This window comes from Chroicocephalus ridibundus, chromosome 5 (genome assembly GCF_963924245.1).
Source record: "Chroicocephalus ridibundus chromosome 5, bChrRid1.1, whole genome shotgun sequence".
Lineage (NCBI taxonomy): Eukaryota > Metazoa > Chordata > Aves > Charadriiformes > Laridae > Chroicocephalus > Chroicocephalus ridibundus.
Genome location: NC_086288.1, coordinates 72,391,711 through 72,410,656, shown reverse-complemented (window position 1 = coordinate 72,410,656; position 18,946 = coordinate 72,391,711). Strand labels below are relative to the sequence as shown.

Sequence of the window (18,946 nt, the reverse complement as noted above, 5' to 3'; positions counted from 1 at the left end):
ATATAAAATTCCTTGCATCATGCAGTTCTTCCTTAATGACTGACAGTGTGACAGTCCTGCGGCTCCCTTTGAGCAGCCTCTGACATCTGACTTTTCTATATCAAGGAGAAAGGTTTAATTGCATTGGTTCATGTTTTCACAAACATTACAGCCTTTCCATGTGTTCATGTAATTCTGGGGTACCTAAGAGTTGGTTCTTGTTGAATTAAATACTTATTTTAATTTTATATTTCTGCTCTCTCTGTTAATATTTCATTTACATTCTTTATTCAAAATCATGTGGACACATGAAAAATGAAAAACTTCCTACCGAACCATTGTAAAGAATAAGTGACTGCTTTAAGAAATGGCCAGATTAACTCTAACTTTCTCACAGTATGGAGGACACATTCTAATAGATACCTTACTGTCATCATTTCACAGGTCTGTTATAACAATGTGCTTGAGAAAAAAATATAGTAAGAAATAAATAATAGCTGTAAAATACTGTATCCCAAATCCTTTTTGTTTGTACAGTTTCTAAATAGAATGTATTACTACTGAGGAGTGTACTTTATGTCTGTTCAATCTTCAACATTTGGAGAGTCTTTTAAGTAAAAGTTAAAATAGAAAACAAAAGCTGTATCTGAATCATAGACAGAAAAAAGGTTTGTATTGGTTTAGTCCAGACTTATTTATCATGAAATCTAATAAAACAATGTTCTCCTGAACTCTCTGGCATGTAAAATGAGATATTAAAGTCCAGGTTGTGGTGATAATGGAGACTGCATTAGAGAACGTAGGAGGGCAGAGCAGAAGGTTGGAAGAGAGGGGAAGATTTAGAGCAGCTTATAGAGCAAACAAAAACTTCACTAGGCTCTAATGAGGAACATGCTTGTTCCTCCAGAGTCACGTTTTGATGGTTTTTCTTCTCTTACAGGCAAACGTACAAATGTCTACCACAAGACTAAAGTGTGATATGTTATGTTTTTTACCATAAGCACCCATAAAATGAGCTCCATTGCAGACAGGTATGTTAATAGACAGTAAGAGTTTTGGGAGAATTACTGTTCAATGCTTTCTTTAATAATCTTTCTTCAGTGTTAATATATAGAGAATATTAATTTATGCAATAAATAAGAGGAGTGAGTTTTTGTCTTTTTTTTTTTTTTTTTACAAAGTTATTTTAGTAGTTGTTAGATGGGTTGCTTTGTGGTCATTGGAAATAATGATTTTTATTGTTTGAAATGAGTCTTAAAATGTATTGCTTGTTTTCAGACACGGAACAGCATCTGTGCAATTTGAGTTGATTTTTGATGTTTACTTCAATTTTTTTTGAGTACTTCAGTATTTAATTAAGGAAAACAAAAACATTTAAACAACTAGTGATGCTGCAGGTGATAGTAAAGTGACCTGCTAACCTATTTCAAGGGAAAAGTAATAGCTGAGACATGGTTTCTGCTTGATTCCTTGAGCTGGACTTTCTTAGCAGCTTAGGTGAACATCTGTCCTTGATATTCTGTGTGTTGCCATTTTTGAGACCTCAGGAAATGAAACTTGCATCAAATTTACAGAAAGTTAAACCTGCTCTAAATAAATAACAATAAAAGGAAAGGGTAAAACTTGCCTGAGTTTCTCAGTTCTTTTAGTGAGGTTTTGTGGCATTTCATTGAAACTTCAGCCTTTTGAATATACAAATTCCTTTTAATTGCTTTATATTTATGTAGTAAATGTACAAAATAATTACTTCCTAACATCACTGCTTATCATAACGTATGATTGCTTGATGACGTTCACTTGCGTTAAGGGAAGGAAACATTAAGATAAAAAAATTAAGGGTGGACACAGAGTCAGTGTGGACACCCCTAAATAGACTGAAAGCAAACACAAGAAGTTAGAGAAATAAAATGTGAAAATCCATTATACAGCACTTCTGGAAAACAGAAGAACAGTTTTGACTTGACTTTTAAAACAAAAGGAAATTAAACAGAAGTGTTGTATGAAGCATATTGAGGCATCCTCAAAGGAAAACATGTTTTTATGTTGATATTTTAACACCTCTTTAGCCTCAATGGACAGTTGTGAATTGAGGAAAATTTATGTGATACTTGTTAAGAAACAAACATAATGAATAATTATTGTTACTGTTTACTGTTGATAGCGATTGTATATTTATAAAATTACATACATGGATGAAGTATAGCATATTCCTCAGCATATGCCAGTAATGATACTTCAGTATTTAGGAAAAATCTGCTTTCTTACTATTAATATTTCCAGTAATTACAATAGAAGTTGCCAATAAGTAAAAATAAATTTTATTTGTCCTCTCTTATGTTTTCAAAAGGGTACGGTAATCCAAATAATCAAGAAGCTAGAAAAATAAAATTACATAGTGTTCAATTAAGTGTTTGAATATAGAAATAGTCTGACAGTCCTTTGAGTTGTGTCAGAAATGTAAGGGTTTTTTGCTTTCTGTTTAGTTAAGTGTCTTGCAGGAAAAATTTATAGCAGACGTAGCTTCAGGTAATTGATGATGGTCTTTGCAAGACATCACAGTAAAACAGTGCTTTGGTTTCTTGATGTAATGGAGATAATGAATAATCGTTTTCTCCTTTGTTGTGGTCGGACTGTACAAGAGAGAAATTTTACACTCTAATATTTGTTTCTTTCAGAAATGATGGAAGCATTTTTGATGGGCTGGTGGAAGAAGATGACAAAGATAAAGCAAAAAGGTAAGTATTAAAGTTATTTAAAACTAAGAAATATCCTATACTTGTACACTTGGGGCAATTTCTAAACAATAAAAATGTGAATCTTTAATAAACAACCGTATTATTCAACGGCATTTCTTTTGCTGTTGTTATGCAGCTTATTTTAAAAAAGTGTCATATTTGTTATAAAACATTTCCTGTTTTGTTTTTCAGAGTGTCTAGAAACAAGTCTGAAAAGAAACGTCGAGATCAGTTTAACGTCCTTATCAAAGAGCTGGGTTCCATGCTTCCAGGTAATGCTCGGAAGATGGATAAATCCACTGTACTGCAGAAGAGCATTGACTTTTTACGGAAGCACAAAGGTAATTCTTTGTAATAATAAAAAAAAAATTGTAAATTCTGAGTTATTTTAATGATATTCACTTAGTACATAAAACATTGACAATTTTGCAGCTCCTTTAAGTTAATTGTCAAAAAATGTCCCCAAAGAAAGATATTCCTAAGATCCTAATTTAGGTTGCAGAGATATAACTATGTTTTCGCTAATATTTTGCAACAGCCAGTACTAATATTTTTTTGTCCCATAGTTGTCAAAGAAATCTGTTTCATAAAGAGAAGCATTTATTTTTGAAATAACCTTCAAGTTTTTTGTTGTGGACAGATGGAGACCTTTGGAATATAGTGGCTTCATAAGACCCAAGTTGTCAAAGTTGTGCTTCACAGGAAAACTCTGCTGATCCATTTCAGTGGAAGTACTTATTTTGATATTTAGATAAGACTGGTCTGAACAGTTGGTTTGTCTTTCCAAGTCCCACAGACAGCAAATAAATCGCTGAAAAACCTAGTCTGAGGGAACTTCATGCTCCCTCTCTTCATGTTGTGTATCTACACAACGGGCTGCTTTCACAAAGGGCCTTGCAGTCTCCAGCAAGCAGTATCGGGGTAGGTTGTTTGAAGAGAGGGGGTGGCATGCAGTGGGCATACAGACCAGGAGCACGGGCATTTTCTTTTTTCGTTTTAGCTGGGGAAAAAAAAGGCAAACAGAAAACCTATAAATACTTTTAGCTGGACTTTCTAATTTTCAAGACATATCCACTGATGTATTAGCCAATGAGTCTGTGTTTGGTGTTTTGTAAACCATTATGTGAAATGTCAAAATGATGAGTGTCTTTGAACATCCTTGATTTGTTTTATTTCTCTGGTTGTTTGCGTCAGCTGATGGTGGGATATACCCAGATACGTTGTACCGAAGTTCATTACAGGTTGTTATTTCTGTCACGAGAAAATTCTTCTACCAAGTGTACACTTATTTATGGCTGTTAGATATTTCTGTATATAAAAAAACCCTGTTCCTGCTCCTACACTTGTTCTTAATATGGCACCTTGTGGTTCACACTGCCAAAAACAAGATTAAAAATTCAAGAAAATGAGCTGCTTCGGTAGTTAACCTATTTCCCTGCGTAATTTCTGACCATGCATACTAACTAGAAAGCAGTAGGCACAAAAAAACCAGCTATTAGGTTATAGAATAAAATAAGTAAAGCTGCGAAGTGGAAGGATAGGTATGTATTTATCAACAGTATGTGTGTCAATTTAAGGTATGTTAAGGTATGATACATATTTTTCCATGCCCTAGCACATCTCTTCCATTAGTGTTATGGTTCAAGTAGCACCAGGTGTGTACTCAGTACTGCTGTTAAAAGGTAAACATAACAATTAAAATGGAAAGGGAGGGAGAGTAATTTGTGCAAGAATTCATAGGTTTGGGGTTTTTTTGCCAGTTAAATATTGATTATGCTGCTTTAATTCTCTGAGGCATGCTCCTCTCATAACAAAAACAGTATGAAGGCTCCTTTTCTGTAAAATTCAGTTCTGTAGAGTCTAAGGCCTTTGTGAAAATTGATTCTGTTTCAAAATCACTTTATTTTGTATTGATGATTCCTGTCATTAAATAGAGCGTAGACTGAACACATGTCAGCCGACCAGCAGCACCAGTCATAATTTTGTCTTCTAAGTGCTTCCTGAGATTATTTTTAATTTATTTTTTTTATTTTTTTAGGATAAAGGGGAAGAAGGCAGCCCTGGAGATGGGTGCCTTTTAGGGCATGACGCTTTTGTCCTTCACCTGGTGGGACAGAATGCAGCTTTGGGTGACTGCAAGTATCATATTAAGGTCTCTAAAGCTCTGGCTGCCAGTGCTTCGTAGCATTGCTCTGCACTGGTTTACATTAAAATGTTCTGGACAAAATGTTGGCAAAGGTCAGAAGCGTTCTTTGCCTCCTGAAGGTGCTTGGATCTGTTTGTTACAATAAAGCAGAGAGTGACCCCAGCAATAAATGAATTGTTCAGCGCTGATTAGCCGCTTTATTGTTGAAAATCCTACTGTGTTCAGCCACCAGGTTTTGATTAACTGCCTTGCTTCTGGTTCTTTCTGGACCATTTCCACATTGGCCAGGCTTGGTACTCTGGCGGCAGCTCCAGAGGAACTCTCTGAGCTGGTTATTGGCCAGCATGGATTCTGTTTCTCATTGGGGAAAAACAGCAGACTAAGCACACTGAAATTATATTACTGAGAGCTTCTCCTTGGCTAGTACTGCCTATCATCTTCCTTTGAATTTGTAAACAAGAAATTTTTGAAAATAATGAAATACTGAAGAATTTTGCTGCTTATAATTACAACTAGTAGACTGATACTCATACAGCCCGCAGATAAATGCTACACAGAATCACAGAATGGTCGGGGTTGGAAGGGACCTCTGGAGATCATCCAGTCCAACCCCCTGCCAGAGCAGGGTCGCCCAGAGCAGGTTGCACAGGAACGCGTCCAGGCGGGTTTGGAATGTCTCCAGAGACGGAGACTCCACCACCTCTCTGGGCAGCCTGTGCCAGGGCTCTGCCACCCTCAGAGTAAAGAAGTTTTTCCTCATGATTAGGTGGAACTTCCTATGTTCAAGTTTGTGTTCGTTACCTCTTGTCCTGTCACTGGGCACCCCAGCTGGCAATTTCTTTTGAGGATGCTCAGTGCTGATGCAGAGTTGCTTCAGATCCAGGAACTGAGGGCTGGATGAGTGCAAGCTTAGTTCTGCATCTTTGTCTGGTATCTAGCTCAGGAACATGACCTCAGAGTCATTTATCTTTGAATGCAACTCTCTGCCATAATTTTTAAGCATTTCTCTAAAGTTACCAAGTCAAACAAGTTTTTTTCCTGTTACTTTGGCTCGGTTTTCCAATATCATACTTGTTCAAATTACGGAAAATGTAAAAGAACTCCCACACTCGTGGTAAGATAATTCAGAATGGTTCATTAAAGGCATAAATTTTAGTTTTTCTTTAGTATAAATCCTTTCTACTGTAGAAGCCAGACTGACTTTTCAAAAAGATACCATTTCAAAACAGGTAGTGAAAGCCTGATCAATTTATGTCTTTTGTGAGATTTGATCATTGGAAATTCTGGTTTGTCTTATTTGTTGGTATTTTTTCCCCCTCTCTGTGCAGCGCTCTGCTTCTTGCCAGTTTCTTGCATGACATTGCTGCTGTTTACTGTTCTTTTAGCTAAGTCTAAAGCTCTTTGGTAAAGTTTTCCCCCTTCAGTCTGGGAAAAAAAGCCCTGAACTGTTCCAGCCCTTTGCATATTTAACTCAGTTCCAGGTTTTCTCTTCTCTTTGAGCCATCTGAACTAACAAACCAGCTTACGGCCTTTGTACAGACTTGTGCTTTAGAAATCAAAAGGCCTTAAAGATGTAGAATCACAGAATCGCCTAGGCTGGAAGGGACCTTTAAGATCAGCGAGTCCAACCATCAGCCTCACCCTGCCAAAACCACCACTAAACCATGTCCTTAAGCACCACGTCTACAGCTCTTTTAAATACCTCCACATGGTTTGGTTCTTTGGGTTTGTGTAAATTCTTCATTCACAATGACTTGTTCAGGGTTGCTCTTACAACTGTTACGTCTGTAATGGCCTTGTTGCTCATCAATACCGAAGTACTACGTGGTCTCGCTTCTTGTTGTTTCAGTTATCAGTTGATAAGGGAGCGTCAGCTTTCAGAACCTGGGGTCTAGTTTTGCTTCACACCCATTGTTTCTCTCACCTATGTATGGGAAGTTAATCTATATATTTCTCTCAAGTCCTACAGGATTGTCTCTTCAAAATTTGTCTCTGTGTACGAACCAGACCGTAATTCTGCAGCGGAATATGTCATACAGCTCTTAACAGTCTTTGGTGCAAACCTATTCTTTTCTTAATGTAACCATATTTCTTTACAGAAAAGGGTGGGAAGAAGAGAAAAAGGACAATGACAACTTTTAGTGCAAAGGTTAAAATGACCAGGATTGTCCAAGATACTTGAGGATTATATGTTTTAATAACCTAAATTGATCAGGAATTTTGGCTTTCCAAATCCTTGAAAAACAACACTCAATAAAACATTTTATTATAGTCTCAGAGGAAAGAATATTATTCTATTGTCAAAATCCATTACTTACTGTCATTAACTTCAGCTTTACCGTGAAGTCTGGCAGGATGGTAGCACAAACTGGTAGAAGGAAAGAGAAAACAATTCTCATTATGACATAGGGAGAAGATACTTACTTGCTTTTTAAGGAGCAACATGCATATGTAATGAATAAACAACAGGGGAGAACCTTCTGCTACGTCCTGCTGTGTATATATGACTTAGTGGGAAAAGAATGGCTTTTGGAACTATGGATCCTCATATTGTATATATGTTTCATTGTAGAAATTACTGCACAATCAGATGCCAGTGAGATTCGACAGGACTGGAAACCAACATTCCTTAGTAATGAAGAGTTCACACAGTTAATGTTAGAGGTATGTTATTTCTGTTTTTCTGGGAGTACAGTATTTCCTCAGAAGAGAGGCATTCCACGATGAATTTTTTCAGTTTGATGACATAACTTTTTGTATTTTATTGTATCTATATGTTTTCATGAAGATAAACAGTCAAAATTCCTGTGTGTGCAGTGCAATGCAAAACAGTTTTTATTTTAATTGAATTTCAATTACATAAAACATTGTAACAAAGCAAGTCCACAAATGAACATCTTTACCGTCAAATTAAAGTGGGTATTTTAAATTATCAACATAAGGAAGGTACTAGTCAAATAAAGAATTGTTATGCGTAACTTAAAATCTTAATTATAAAAAAGGCTCAACACATCCATGTAACTTGTGAGAAATAAAGTGTTTAATTTCTTTGCTTGTTACACTTTCCAAAAATGGTGTGTGAGCATTACTTTGCTAAAGAAGATTACATGAATAGTTGGATTACTACTAGAAATAAACTTTTAGAATGAGCTATCATTTCCTTGGAAATGAGAAGTTTTTTGTATCTTGCTAGTGAAACAATTTCTAATAATAGCTAAATGAAAAATATTACAGTAAATGAACAAGCCCTTTGTGTTTTCATTCCATAGTTAAAAAGATGTGAGCTTTAAAATTTCCTATTTAGAAATACGGTCCTGTCATGCCTTTGTGTTTTGTAGTGTTCAACTAAAAGATACTTGCGTTATGTTCCGTGGAAATAAGTTTGAGTTAAGTAGAAGATAAGGCAGTCAGAACTGTATCTCACAGTTTTCAAGTCTCAGTAAAATCTTGCTGTAATTTTATTTTGCTGAGATTGGGAATATTAAGATTTTAAATACTAAAATTCATTGATTTTACCACCTTTTTCACTTGTTCTTCTCTTAGTTTTTCCACCTCTTCTTGCTTTTGTCTCTAGCTCATTTTTCGGAGTTTTCTGATGTTTAAAATTATGATGGAATTAAAAGTAACAGGCAGGCAGAGTGGGAGATGGGGGAAACAGTATAGCTGTATATGGACTGAAGTCTTGCTTCTGAAACCACCGGTTATTTAGGAACAGAACAGTATGGGAATCATAATGCTTGTAGTGTAAAAGCAAGACTAAGAAGTTTTAGTAGTGAAAGTTATTCTCATTTTTATAATAAATGAAACTAAAACTGTTCTAAATTATTTTCCATGTTGAATATAGCTTAACGTTTTTAATATGCTCTGTTTCTTTTTGTTTAACTGCCCATTATGTTTAATTTCAGGCTCTTGATGGTTTTTTTTTAGCAATTATGACAGATGGAAATATAATATATGTGTCTGAAAGTATAACTCCCTTACTTGAACATTTGCCAGTAAGTACAAATTGCTGTCTGTAACATACCACTTTATCTATGGATGGTGTTCTGCTATGAGTGCTAATTAATTGTTAGCCTTTTTGGCATTATAGAACAGATATATGCTTTGTTCTAATGCTTTTTCTTCAGCGCAATTCCGTCCTGTGGGTCTGTCTCCTATATTAAACATTTCCTTTGGAAATACAGAATGCAGTCAGCACTCTGTTAGGCAGAATTATGAAGTGCCAGGCCAGCATCAGTTTCTCTTCAGCATAACTGAACTAACACAGTTGACTGCAGGAGACCCTTTAGAGTTCACACCTATCACAGTCTCTACAGCAGTCAGAAGAGTGTTGCTAAAAGGCTATATCCTTGGAATTTTTTTAAACTACTTCTTTACTCCTTTCTTGCCAAAGAACTCTTATAAGAAATACATTGCTGCTGGTTCTCCTTTTTAAGTTAGGTATATAATTTGGGTTTTATCACACTCAACTCTTCTTTAATCTTGGTGGCATAGATCACTGGTAAATGTAACATCCCAGGGTTTTTTTTAAAGTTACCTTTGAATAATGTTTTTCTGAAATGAGGCTAACTAGTACTCAAAAATACAAACAATGAATAAGCGAAACAATGAATTATTTTTTAGAAGAGAGGGACAAGTCATTGTTACAGGCTAGTTGCCTTACTGTGATAAGAGTATTTTGTAAGTCTTGGAGTGGCATATTTAAAAAATGATTCTGCAAAACACAAATTCCACTAAGGTATGCATGATATCAGCTCAAGAATTTACAAAAATGTCCAGGTAATTGTGATTTTTTTATTTTTTTTTTTAAAGTAGAGTTTACCAGTTTCTCAGAGGCACATTTGTCCTTTGCTTTTGGGTGTGATTTATATATTCTAAACATACATTCTATGATCCATCTTTTCTGAGTACTTAATCAAATGCATTTATGCATATAATCAGTTGTTCCATTTTATTGCATGCATCTCTATGGTTCCCAGTTTTGTGTACATAGTTGGGGAATTGATTATGAAATTTATTCATAAAATCAATTGCAATTAGATATAATTATTGGTAACATAATAATCTCTATGATGTAGGGAGAGACACTTTTTTGTTCCAAGACATTGTTTCAACGTATTGGATGCCACTGACAGGTTACAGTGCCCTAGAACAACACCCTATAATTTCTAATTAAAATACTCCTTTACTTGGAATTGTTGCATCCCAGGGAGGTTAATTCAAGCTCCATTGAACTTTGATGTGTATGTCTCTCTGCTGCATTCATCGTATTTTTCATTAAATGGTTCACAGTGTCAAAATTAAGACAGATCAAAGCGAGATTTTTTCTTGCAAAATATTCATGTGTATTCCAGCAGGTGGCTTTGTTGAGTCAGTCATGTTTTTTCTGATCTGTGGAATTGTTTTGCATTAAAATAGTAGGCTTTGTGACATTGTATGTCTTCCATTATTTTAATGCTTATTAAATCTTTTTCTTTCAGTCTGATCTTGTGGATCAGAGTGTATTTAATTTTATCCCAGAGGGGGAACATTCAGAAATTTATAAAATATTGTCTTCTCATCTGCTGGAAAGTGATTCATTGACACCAGAATACTTAAAATGTAAGTAGTTACTGCGGGTTAATCCCGGTGGGGAGCTCAGCCCCAGGCAGCTGCTCACTCACTCCCCCCAGGGGGGTGGGAAAAGAATCAGAAGGGTAAAAGTGAGAAAACTTGTGAGTTGAGATAAAGACAGGTTAAGAGGTAAAGCAAAAGCCATGTACACAAGCAAAGCGAAATAAGGAATTAATTCACTACTAACTGTCGGCTGGCAGGTGTTTAGCTGTCTCCAGGAAAGCAGAGCTTCGTCAGGTGTAATGGTTACTTGGGAAGACAAACCGTCTTCTCCCCATTCCTCCTTCTTTTCCCAACTTTTATTGCTGAGCACGATGTCATACGGCATGGGATAGCCCTTAGGACAGCTGTCCTGGCTGTGTCCCCTCCCATCTTCTCATGCACCCCCAGCCTACTTGAGCAGAAAAGGCCTTTGCGCTGTGCAAGCACTGCTCAGGAATAACGAAAACATCCCTGTGTTACCAGTGCTGGTTTAGTCAAAATCCAAAGCACGGCACCACGCGAGCCGCTATGAAGAAAATTCACTCTACCCTAGACGAAACCAGTCGTGTTAAAAATAATCTGCTTTGTATCACATGTGATCAGTTCTTTTCTTCCTGTGTTATTTTAGCAGAAACATACGGGTGAGCCCTGAAGAACAGAAGCACTTCCCCCGCCCCCCCCCCCCCCCCCAAAAAAAAAAAAAAATTTTGAGCGTTGGATTGCTTTTTACTCTATGACTTCCCCATGTATTAGAAATGTTCGTCTTGTTTATACAGCTTCTATTTAGACAGTTGTAGGAGTTGGCAGGAATGAAAACATAGCAGCCTAATGGGTTTTGGAAGCACATGCTTTAGTAAAATTAAATTTAGGGCAGGTGCTTCTCAAAAATAGCTCTAGTTTTCAGGGGGTTTCTGTGTCATTAGCATTCAGACCCTTCATGCACAAATTCTAAAGGAGTCCTTTTCTTTAGGTTAGTTAATGTGCTGGTTAAAAGCAGTAGCCATTTGTAATCACAACTTCTACAGTATCTCAATAAGTATGCAGCTTAATTATTCCTGCTTTCCATTTCACATTTCCTGTGAGCTTCATCAAGCATGTAGCCTTTTAATTTGTTTATTCTTTTCTCAGCAAAAAATCAACTAGAATTCTGTTGCCATATGCTGCGAGGAACAATAGATCCAAAAGAGCAACCTACCTACGAATATGTAAAATTTATAGGAAATTTCAAGTGTTTGAATAATGGTAAGTAATTTCAGGGATGTTGGAGTGGAATACTTGGGCACCTTCACAGTTAAACAGGCTTGGGACCATTGTGCAAAACTTAATGGTGGACTAAAATCAGTCTTTCAAAAGAAGAGCTTGAAGCAGAGTTATATCACTTCTATATTGTTTTAAAGAAAAAGAAGAAAAACTGCCTGTCAAGTATTACATGTCTGTGCGCTTGAATGCAAAATGTGGTAATTATGCTTAATGCTTTCAATTAAAGAAAACTAGTATCTTGTAAAACATTTTTTAAAAGAATGTAAGAGAAAATTAAGCAAATGCTTTAAAATAAATAGCCTGAATTCAGTTAATTACGGATAATCCATACTTAAGCAGGTGACTAAGTAACTTGAATATCAGTGGTACTGAGAGTACCTGCAGTGAGCTGGGAAGTAAAATTTAGGTTTCCCCCCCATTTCGATTCTGTGCTTTCACTGCCAAAAATTACCACTCAGATAAGTGGATGAGCCATTACAGTTTTCTGCACTGAATTCTTTCTCCCTTCCATTGAAGTTATTTTTATTAGTTATGTACTAATATTACTCCTCTGTAGTACATCTCTGATTTATTTGGCCAGCCTGTGCTATTCCTTGAGAGGCAGGTTTATTTGGTCAGCCAGAAAAATATTAGCAAACCCAGCATCTTGTAAATAAACCTATGCTTTTTTATGTGATACCAGTATTTTTCTTACAAAATGGGGAGAGGTTGAGTCTTTGTGCCAAATGCAGGTATGTAATATTATAGAAAAGACAAGAAACAGGACTGAAAAGGGCAAATATAGTGCTGGTCTTGGAAAGAGGAGGAGTTAGAAACTGCAGACCTATCGCTTGCAATTAAATATTGGGAAATATTCCACAACAAATAATTAAGCTATATATGTGAGCTTCAGGAAGCTAGCAAGGAACTGAATAGCAACCACTGTGGATTTTTCAGGTAGAAACAGCATCAAATCAGTTCAGTTTCCTCTACCAAAGAGTAACACACTGCATGGGTAAGAGGACAAAAGGCAAATAAATGATGGACTTTATAAATATACTTTTGACAATTGTCATATTCTGTTCTCACAAACGTGCAAGAGAAGCACGTGTTAATTGAAATAGTGGGAGAGAAACTACAGAAACTGGTTGGAAAGATTACTGATGTTCACCCTCAAAATGGAGTTTTCATAGACTACTGGATTTGATCGGTATTTTCATTAATGTTATGAACACAGTTTTCAGTCATGAAATGATGCAATAACACTAAAAACAGGATGAGAATTCAGCCCCACATTTAGAAAATAATTTTTTTAAAAAGAAAACCCCTCAAGTTGACTAAACAAATGCAAGTCACTACGTTGAGGAATAACAAACTATTTGAACATGGAAAAAGGTTACAGTCAGCGAGATCGCAGGCCTTGAGGAAAAGGATTTACTGTGGAATGTAAACCAAACAGGACCAAATCACCATGGCCAATCACCAAATTGTGAAAATGCAAAAGTCTTCCTAAAATATAGTCTAAACCACATGAAATAATCCCTCTGCGCTTCTTAGCACCCGTATGTCCTCATTCTGGTTTTGACGCCATTTGTCAGAAGGAAAGCAGATGGAAGGAGTTCAGAGTAGAGCAATGAAAGCATTCAGAATTTAAAAATCTAACTTACAAAGCAAGATAAACTCTGAAGAACAAAGGAGAAGGGATAAGATAAAGACTTTAAAGATATTTTTGAAGATGTATTCCAGTCATTTTTAATAGTTACCAAGAAGGATTAGAATTGTTATTAGTTTCTTAAAACTGCTTTGCCACAGATAATATCATGTTAACTGTAATTTTAGTTCTTTGAGAAAGTTAGTTGATGACTGTGTTCCCAGTACTACTGTACAACTACTGTTCTGTGCATATATACGTGTATATATTATACGTAGCATTTTTCTTAATGCATGTTAAGTTATAAGCAAATCACATTAGATAAATATTGGGCCATTTGTCTTGTGACATTACTGCCATTTTTCCTTCATGCTTACATTGTAATCTGTGTTGACCTCATCTATTTTCCCTCAGTTCCCAACTCGGCGCACAACGGTTTTGAAGGAACTATTCAGCGATCGCACCGGCCTTCGTATGAAGACAAAGTTTGCTTTGTAGCCACAGTTAGATTAGCTACACCTCAATTTATCAAGGTATATACAAATGAAATCACTTTTATATATCATTTTTAAATGTACCCTGAACAATAAAACTTCAGAGAGAATGCACACATTTCAAATGCGATTAACGAAAAACATAAGGCATTTTATTATATGAAACTGAAAGTGTTTTATGTTTCTTAGGTAACATAAATAGGTTAAATGTTATGCAAAGTATCAAATACGGTTGCTATCGTGAGTGCCATTTCTAAATAATCATATCAAATAGTAATATGCAAGAAATAAATTTAGAAATCCATAGAAATATAATTTAACAAGTTTAACAATCACAATGAAAGGTAACACTGAGATTCCACTTTCACTGGAAAAATTAATCATTTTAGTTGACACTTGGATGTGAAGTTTTTGCTGCTGGTGATCTTGCTGTAGTTTGACACAGATGCAGATCCTTTAGGGCTTAATGAAAGCTTGAATTATTTGTCAGCAACTGAGAGTCAGGTTTGAGGTAATAAAAGTCTTTGTGTTTCAGTACTGTTTTGTTATTCAGTAACTCAGTTGTTTCAAGAGAACGTTTTGCTTAATTGCTAATGCACAGTGAAGATATCTTTACAAGTTTAGAATTGGATGTGTGTGAAATGTATAGACTTTACTAAGTATAAGCCTGTTCCTCACCAAAATGAATCAAAATAAATACTCAGGATACAGTATAGGATAGTCTGTGATGGTGATTCAGACTGTATGTTTTCTACAAACATATTAATCAAGGTACAGGATAGTCTGCTATCAAACATCTGTTCTTACAATTCATTTGTGAAGAAATGCCATGAAATGTGTATGGCACGTGGTTAGGCTGCTGTCTGTCATGCAGAACTCTTTGAATATTTCAATATTCCGCATGTAAGTTGAATGCAGTAGTGTCTTAAGCTGAAGGTGGTTGGTGGTATCCTCTGAAGACATGGTCTACATACTTTGCACTTTGGAAGTGTAGTAGGGAGCCTGTGCAGAATCATATAAACTTCTTCAGTTTTGTCAGGCTGAATAGGAATTGGGTCTCTCCAGCCTGCATGCCAGAGAGAGTTTGGTGTTTATTTTTCCTGAAGCCATGGAAATCTTTCATCTGATGCTTTTCTTCCCGTGCGGGTCTAAATAATGTTCTTCCTGTTATGCCTATGGTTGGTAGAGATGTTAAATAAGTGATTTTTTGCTTCACAAAATACATGGGGAAAAAAGACCAACCTAGCAGTATTTGTAAATATTTTTATCTGTTAAAGTCTGACAGTTTAGAATGTACAATAGTAAAATTTTTGTGTTTCCTACTTCTGGAAGAGAATATTTGGAGGATGAGGAACATCCATTTATAATCTTTCAGGTCTCTTGGTCTCTTGAGGGTGAAAGCCTTACAGATAATACTCTGGCCAAATTTTCATCCGTCTTCACCTGAACTTCCAGGCCCTGAGAGCCTAAGGAACCTTTCACGTTACAGGGGTTTAAAGATCCTCTCAAGGGTTTCAACTTGTGCTGTTCATCTGAGAAACATTCTTGTGAAGAAGATTAACATCAGCATGAAAACTTTTAATCTGACAATGCTTGTTTATAGTCTTTTGATGCCATCTGTTATTATCGAGGCTAGCATTGACTAGACTCTAGCAAATAAGTGTTACGTCAGGAACGTTAACATCCCGGTAACTTTACTAACAGATGCGTGATGCGGCCAGTAATGAGATGTGTATTTTAGTACTGGATCGCCTTATTTAAGGTAGAACCTGCCTGCTCATCTGCCACTTTTTATTTCAGATGGTATATGGTTCTGTGGTTTTTTTTACATAGAATATAATTTCTCAAGGGTATACAGTGCTTTTGCAGAAAGACATAGTATTCAAGAGAATAATCTCTGAAAGTTCACATTTTTATTTTCTGCATATGACCCCACCACTTTTGTAAAAAAATGTGCCACAAATTTTGCTCCCCAATGAAGGGATTTGGTTCTATATGTTCTTTAAAACATTTGTCTTGCATTTTGGCTGGTAAATGATTGAATCCTATCAAGAAAACAGGATTAATCCAGCCAAAAGGATTCTACCTGAATACTTTTTCTTACAAATGGAACTCCTGTCTTTTCTAGATATGTTGTTGACAACATCAACAAGATGCCTTGTTGAACAAAATAGCTTCTACCCAGGGCTATTTTACAGTGGAATATCTGTAAATCATTAATATAAATTCATTGAGTAATCAGATACTAACCTGTTGTCAGCTCCTCTCTAACGATGGTGGTTCGACTGTGATTTTACTGCCTGCACTTAAGTTATTTTTCCTTTTGTTTCAACTCGTGCCAAAATAATTACATTAAAAGAAACGACAAATCAAAACTATATCTCAAGGATATAGGCTTGCTCTGTCATTTCTTTGCTATGAGCAGTGCTTTATTAAATGCTGTAATCGTAGGAAAGTAGATGACCTTTGGCTTTTAGGTGTAGTTTCACTTTTGAAGGTTACGTTTTGCGAACTGGAAGTCACACCAAGAGTCACGAACTTGTGCCCCGAGTGCCAATGGCACAAACTTGGGCCATTACCTCCGTCATATATCTCACTTTCTGGTCATTGTCTTGAGATTTTACACCAGTGAACGTGAGGAAAAAACATTGCCTAGATAGGTTGACTTTTTTCTTTCATAGAAAGAAAACTTAGAAATATCTATTTAAAGAAATGCAAAATATCCACTTAAACTCTTTGTATTATAACCTGAAAGAATGAAAAGGAAGGTGGCCCCTTTGTATGAACAAGAGTTCGTCTTCTACTGTATTTTTCCGCAGGGCCATTTTAGTTATAGATGTTTGCAGAGCAGCAGTGTGCTCGTCTGTCCACATCTGTCGTGAATGTCGTCCTCTGTCAGCGCAGCAGCGGGTTCCATACTCTAGCCTTCAGGACATTTTTGTTGTATCTGATCATTGCTAGATTCTACGGTGTTCCTAGCAATGGGAATACCACTGCAAGCTCCTACAAGTGTGGCAAAGGTGCACAGGTGTCCAAAAAAGAATGATTTACTGATCTCTGTTCTTTATTGTAGTTCTTTGAGGGGTATACTTGTATGTAGGCATGTATTCCATCATCCATCTTTCTTCTTGTAAGGGAGTACGAGTGGAGTTTGCAAAAGAATCTTGGCTTGGGGTATTTATCTTTGTTACTGTCTCAGCAGGAGGCACAGTCCTTGGAGGGGTGTCTTTGCCTCTCTGGAAGGGGACAATAGAAATCGACTGACATGCACTGATTGCACGTATGTCTGAGTGGAGTACGTTTAAAATGATGTACAGAATACCTTGAGGATTTGTTGTAATAGTGGATACAAACATTTCTCTTACCGTTCATGAGTTCTAAACGTCACAAGAGAGTGTTATTTGTAGTACATGCCTGTGCCCTCAAGGCAAAGTGATTTGGAGTACTCCGTACTCACTAAAAGGAAGAATCCTGTCCCTAAAGTCAAAGTAATGTAACCATCTTGCTAATGTTTTTTACCCATTATAAGCATATACTGTGATCAGTGTCTGGTGCGAGTGTTGCGTCTCTTCTTTTGCTTGTTACGCGTTAAAAGCATAACTACAGCAACTATGGATTTCTGCTTGTACTACTGTGTTTGTAGATACTGAGCTTGAGTTTAATCTCATGCCGGGGCTGTTCTGTTTAAATCAACTGAGTGTCAGCCCGGCACAGCTGAGATTAGTTTCTGTGTCAGTACTATGCATCTAAACAAGCAAAAACAACGAAGCTGTCTAAAAATGGCATTATAACTGTTGTGAAGTTATCTACTAACTTTAGGTAAGTCTGAATTTCGAAAGAGCTTATGAATTAGAATAGAGCAGTTTTGAGAGAGATTTTTATTTTTTTACTTTTTAGGAAATGTGCACTGTTGAAGAACCCAATGAAGAGTTCACATCTAGACATAGCTTAGAATGGAAGTTCCTATTCTTGGATCACAGGTGCAATTCCTTCTATGTATAGCAGCAATAGTAGCCGAATCGCAGTGGTGACTGTAATATTTAGAGTTCACTAATCAGCATTAAGTACGCATAGCTTGCGTTGGGTTTAATTTTTAATTTTTTTCAGAGCACATACTGTAAACAAGAAAAGTTATATAATGAAACAATTTTTGGTTGGGTTTTTGTGTGTGAAAATAAAATGACATTAATTTTTGTATTAATTAGGGCACCTCCGATAATAGGTTATCTTCCATTTGAAGTTTTGGGAACATCAGGCTATGATTATTATCATGTGGATGATCTAGATAATCTCGCAAAATGTCACGAGCATTGTGAGTACGACTAAGCTGCTACAGTAAAACGGGTTTGCTTTATAGATGTCAGTTTAAAGTCTGTTAAGTTGTACAAATGTTGTAGTGAAATTTAGTGATGTATTTGAGTGAAGTGTCTTTACTCCCTTCATTTGACATTATTGCACCGCTGATCTTCATCGTTTTTCTTTTGATACAGAACTAGAAAACAGATTTAACTTTATTTTATAATTTAGAGTTTTCTTTGTGGTAAACTGGAATGCACAGCACTATGACTAATATTTCTCCAGTTCTTCCAATATCATTTTAAATAGCTTTGTGATGTTTAATAAATGCAAAAATTTTTTAAACGTGTAATAGAATAAGCTTTCTGTTTAGCTATGGTTTTCTTCATAGAGCTATATTTAAATTTTTTTCTACATAAAGTTATCACAATATGTCAAAAATCCCAGAAAAATAAAAGTTTGAATTCTGCGAGTTCTCTGAAAAGTGCAGTGTAAATTTCTTTGGAAGAAAGCTACAGTTTTAAACCTGTTCTTAGTCATTGTCATAATACTGGATTTGGATATGGTTTTGGGCCATATGAAGCCACAAAACAATGTTTATTATGTAATTGCAATGTTTACAGACTGGAAAGACAATAAACTTTATTCTTCACTTTTATAGTGATGCAGTACGGGAAAGGGAAGTCATGTTACTACAGATTCCTTACAAAGGGACAGCAATGGATTTGGCTGCAAACGCATTACTACATCACTTATCACCAGTGGAATTCCAGGCCAGAGTTTATTGTCTGTACGCACACTGTTGTAAGGT

General features: G+C 36.1%; 1 protein-coding gene across 6 annotated transcripts in view; it reads left to right on the top strand.

Annotated features, from left to right (window-relative positions):
- Positions 1-18,946, top strand: part of CLOCK (clock circadian regulator) — a 65,681-nt gene that overhangs the window by 31,049 nt on the left and 15,686 nt on the right. For all 6 annotated transcript variants that reach the window (XM_063335721.1, XM_063335724.1, XM_063335723.1 and 3 more), the window contains 11 exons: positions 920-1,010; positions 2,655-2,714; positions 2,907-3,055; positions 7,433-7,524; positions 8,766-8,855; positions 10,341-10,461; positions 11,584-11,697; positions 13,760-13,878; positions 17,737-17,819; positions 18,045-18,151; positions 18,797-18,944. In XM_063335721.1, the coding sequence (XP_063191791.1) occupies positions 964-1,010; positions 2,655-2,714; positions 2,907-3,055; positions 7,433-7,524; positions 8,766-8,855; positions 10,341-10,461; positions 11,584-11,697; positions 13,760-13,878; positions 17,737-17,819; positions 18,045-18,151; positions 18,797-18,944 (1,130 nt within the window). In that variant the 5' untranslated portion in view covers positions 920-963. The remainder of the gene's footprint in view (positions 1-919; positions 1,011-2,654; positions 2,715-2,906; positions 3,056-7,432; positions 7,525-8,765; positions 8,856-10,340; positions 10,462-11,583; positions 11,698-13,759; positions 13,879-17,736; positions 17,820-18,044; positions 18,152-18,796; positions 18,945-18,946) is intronic.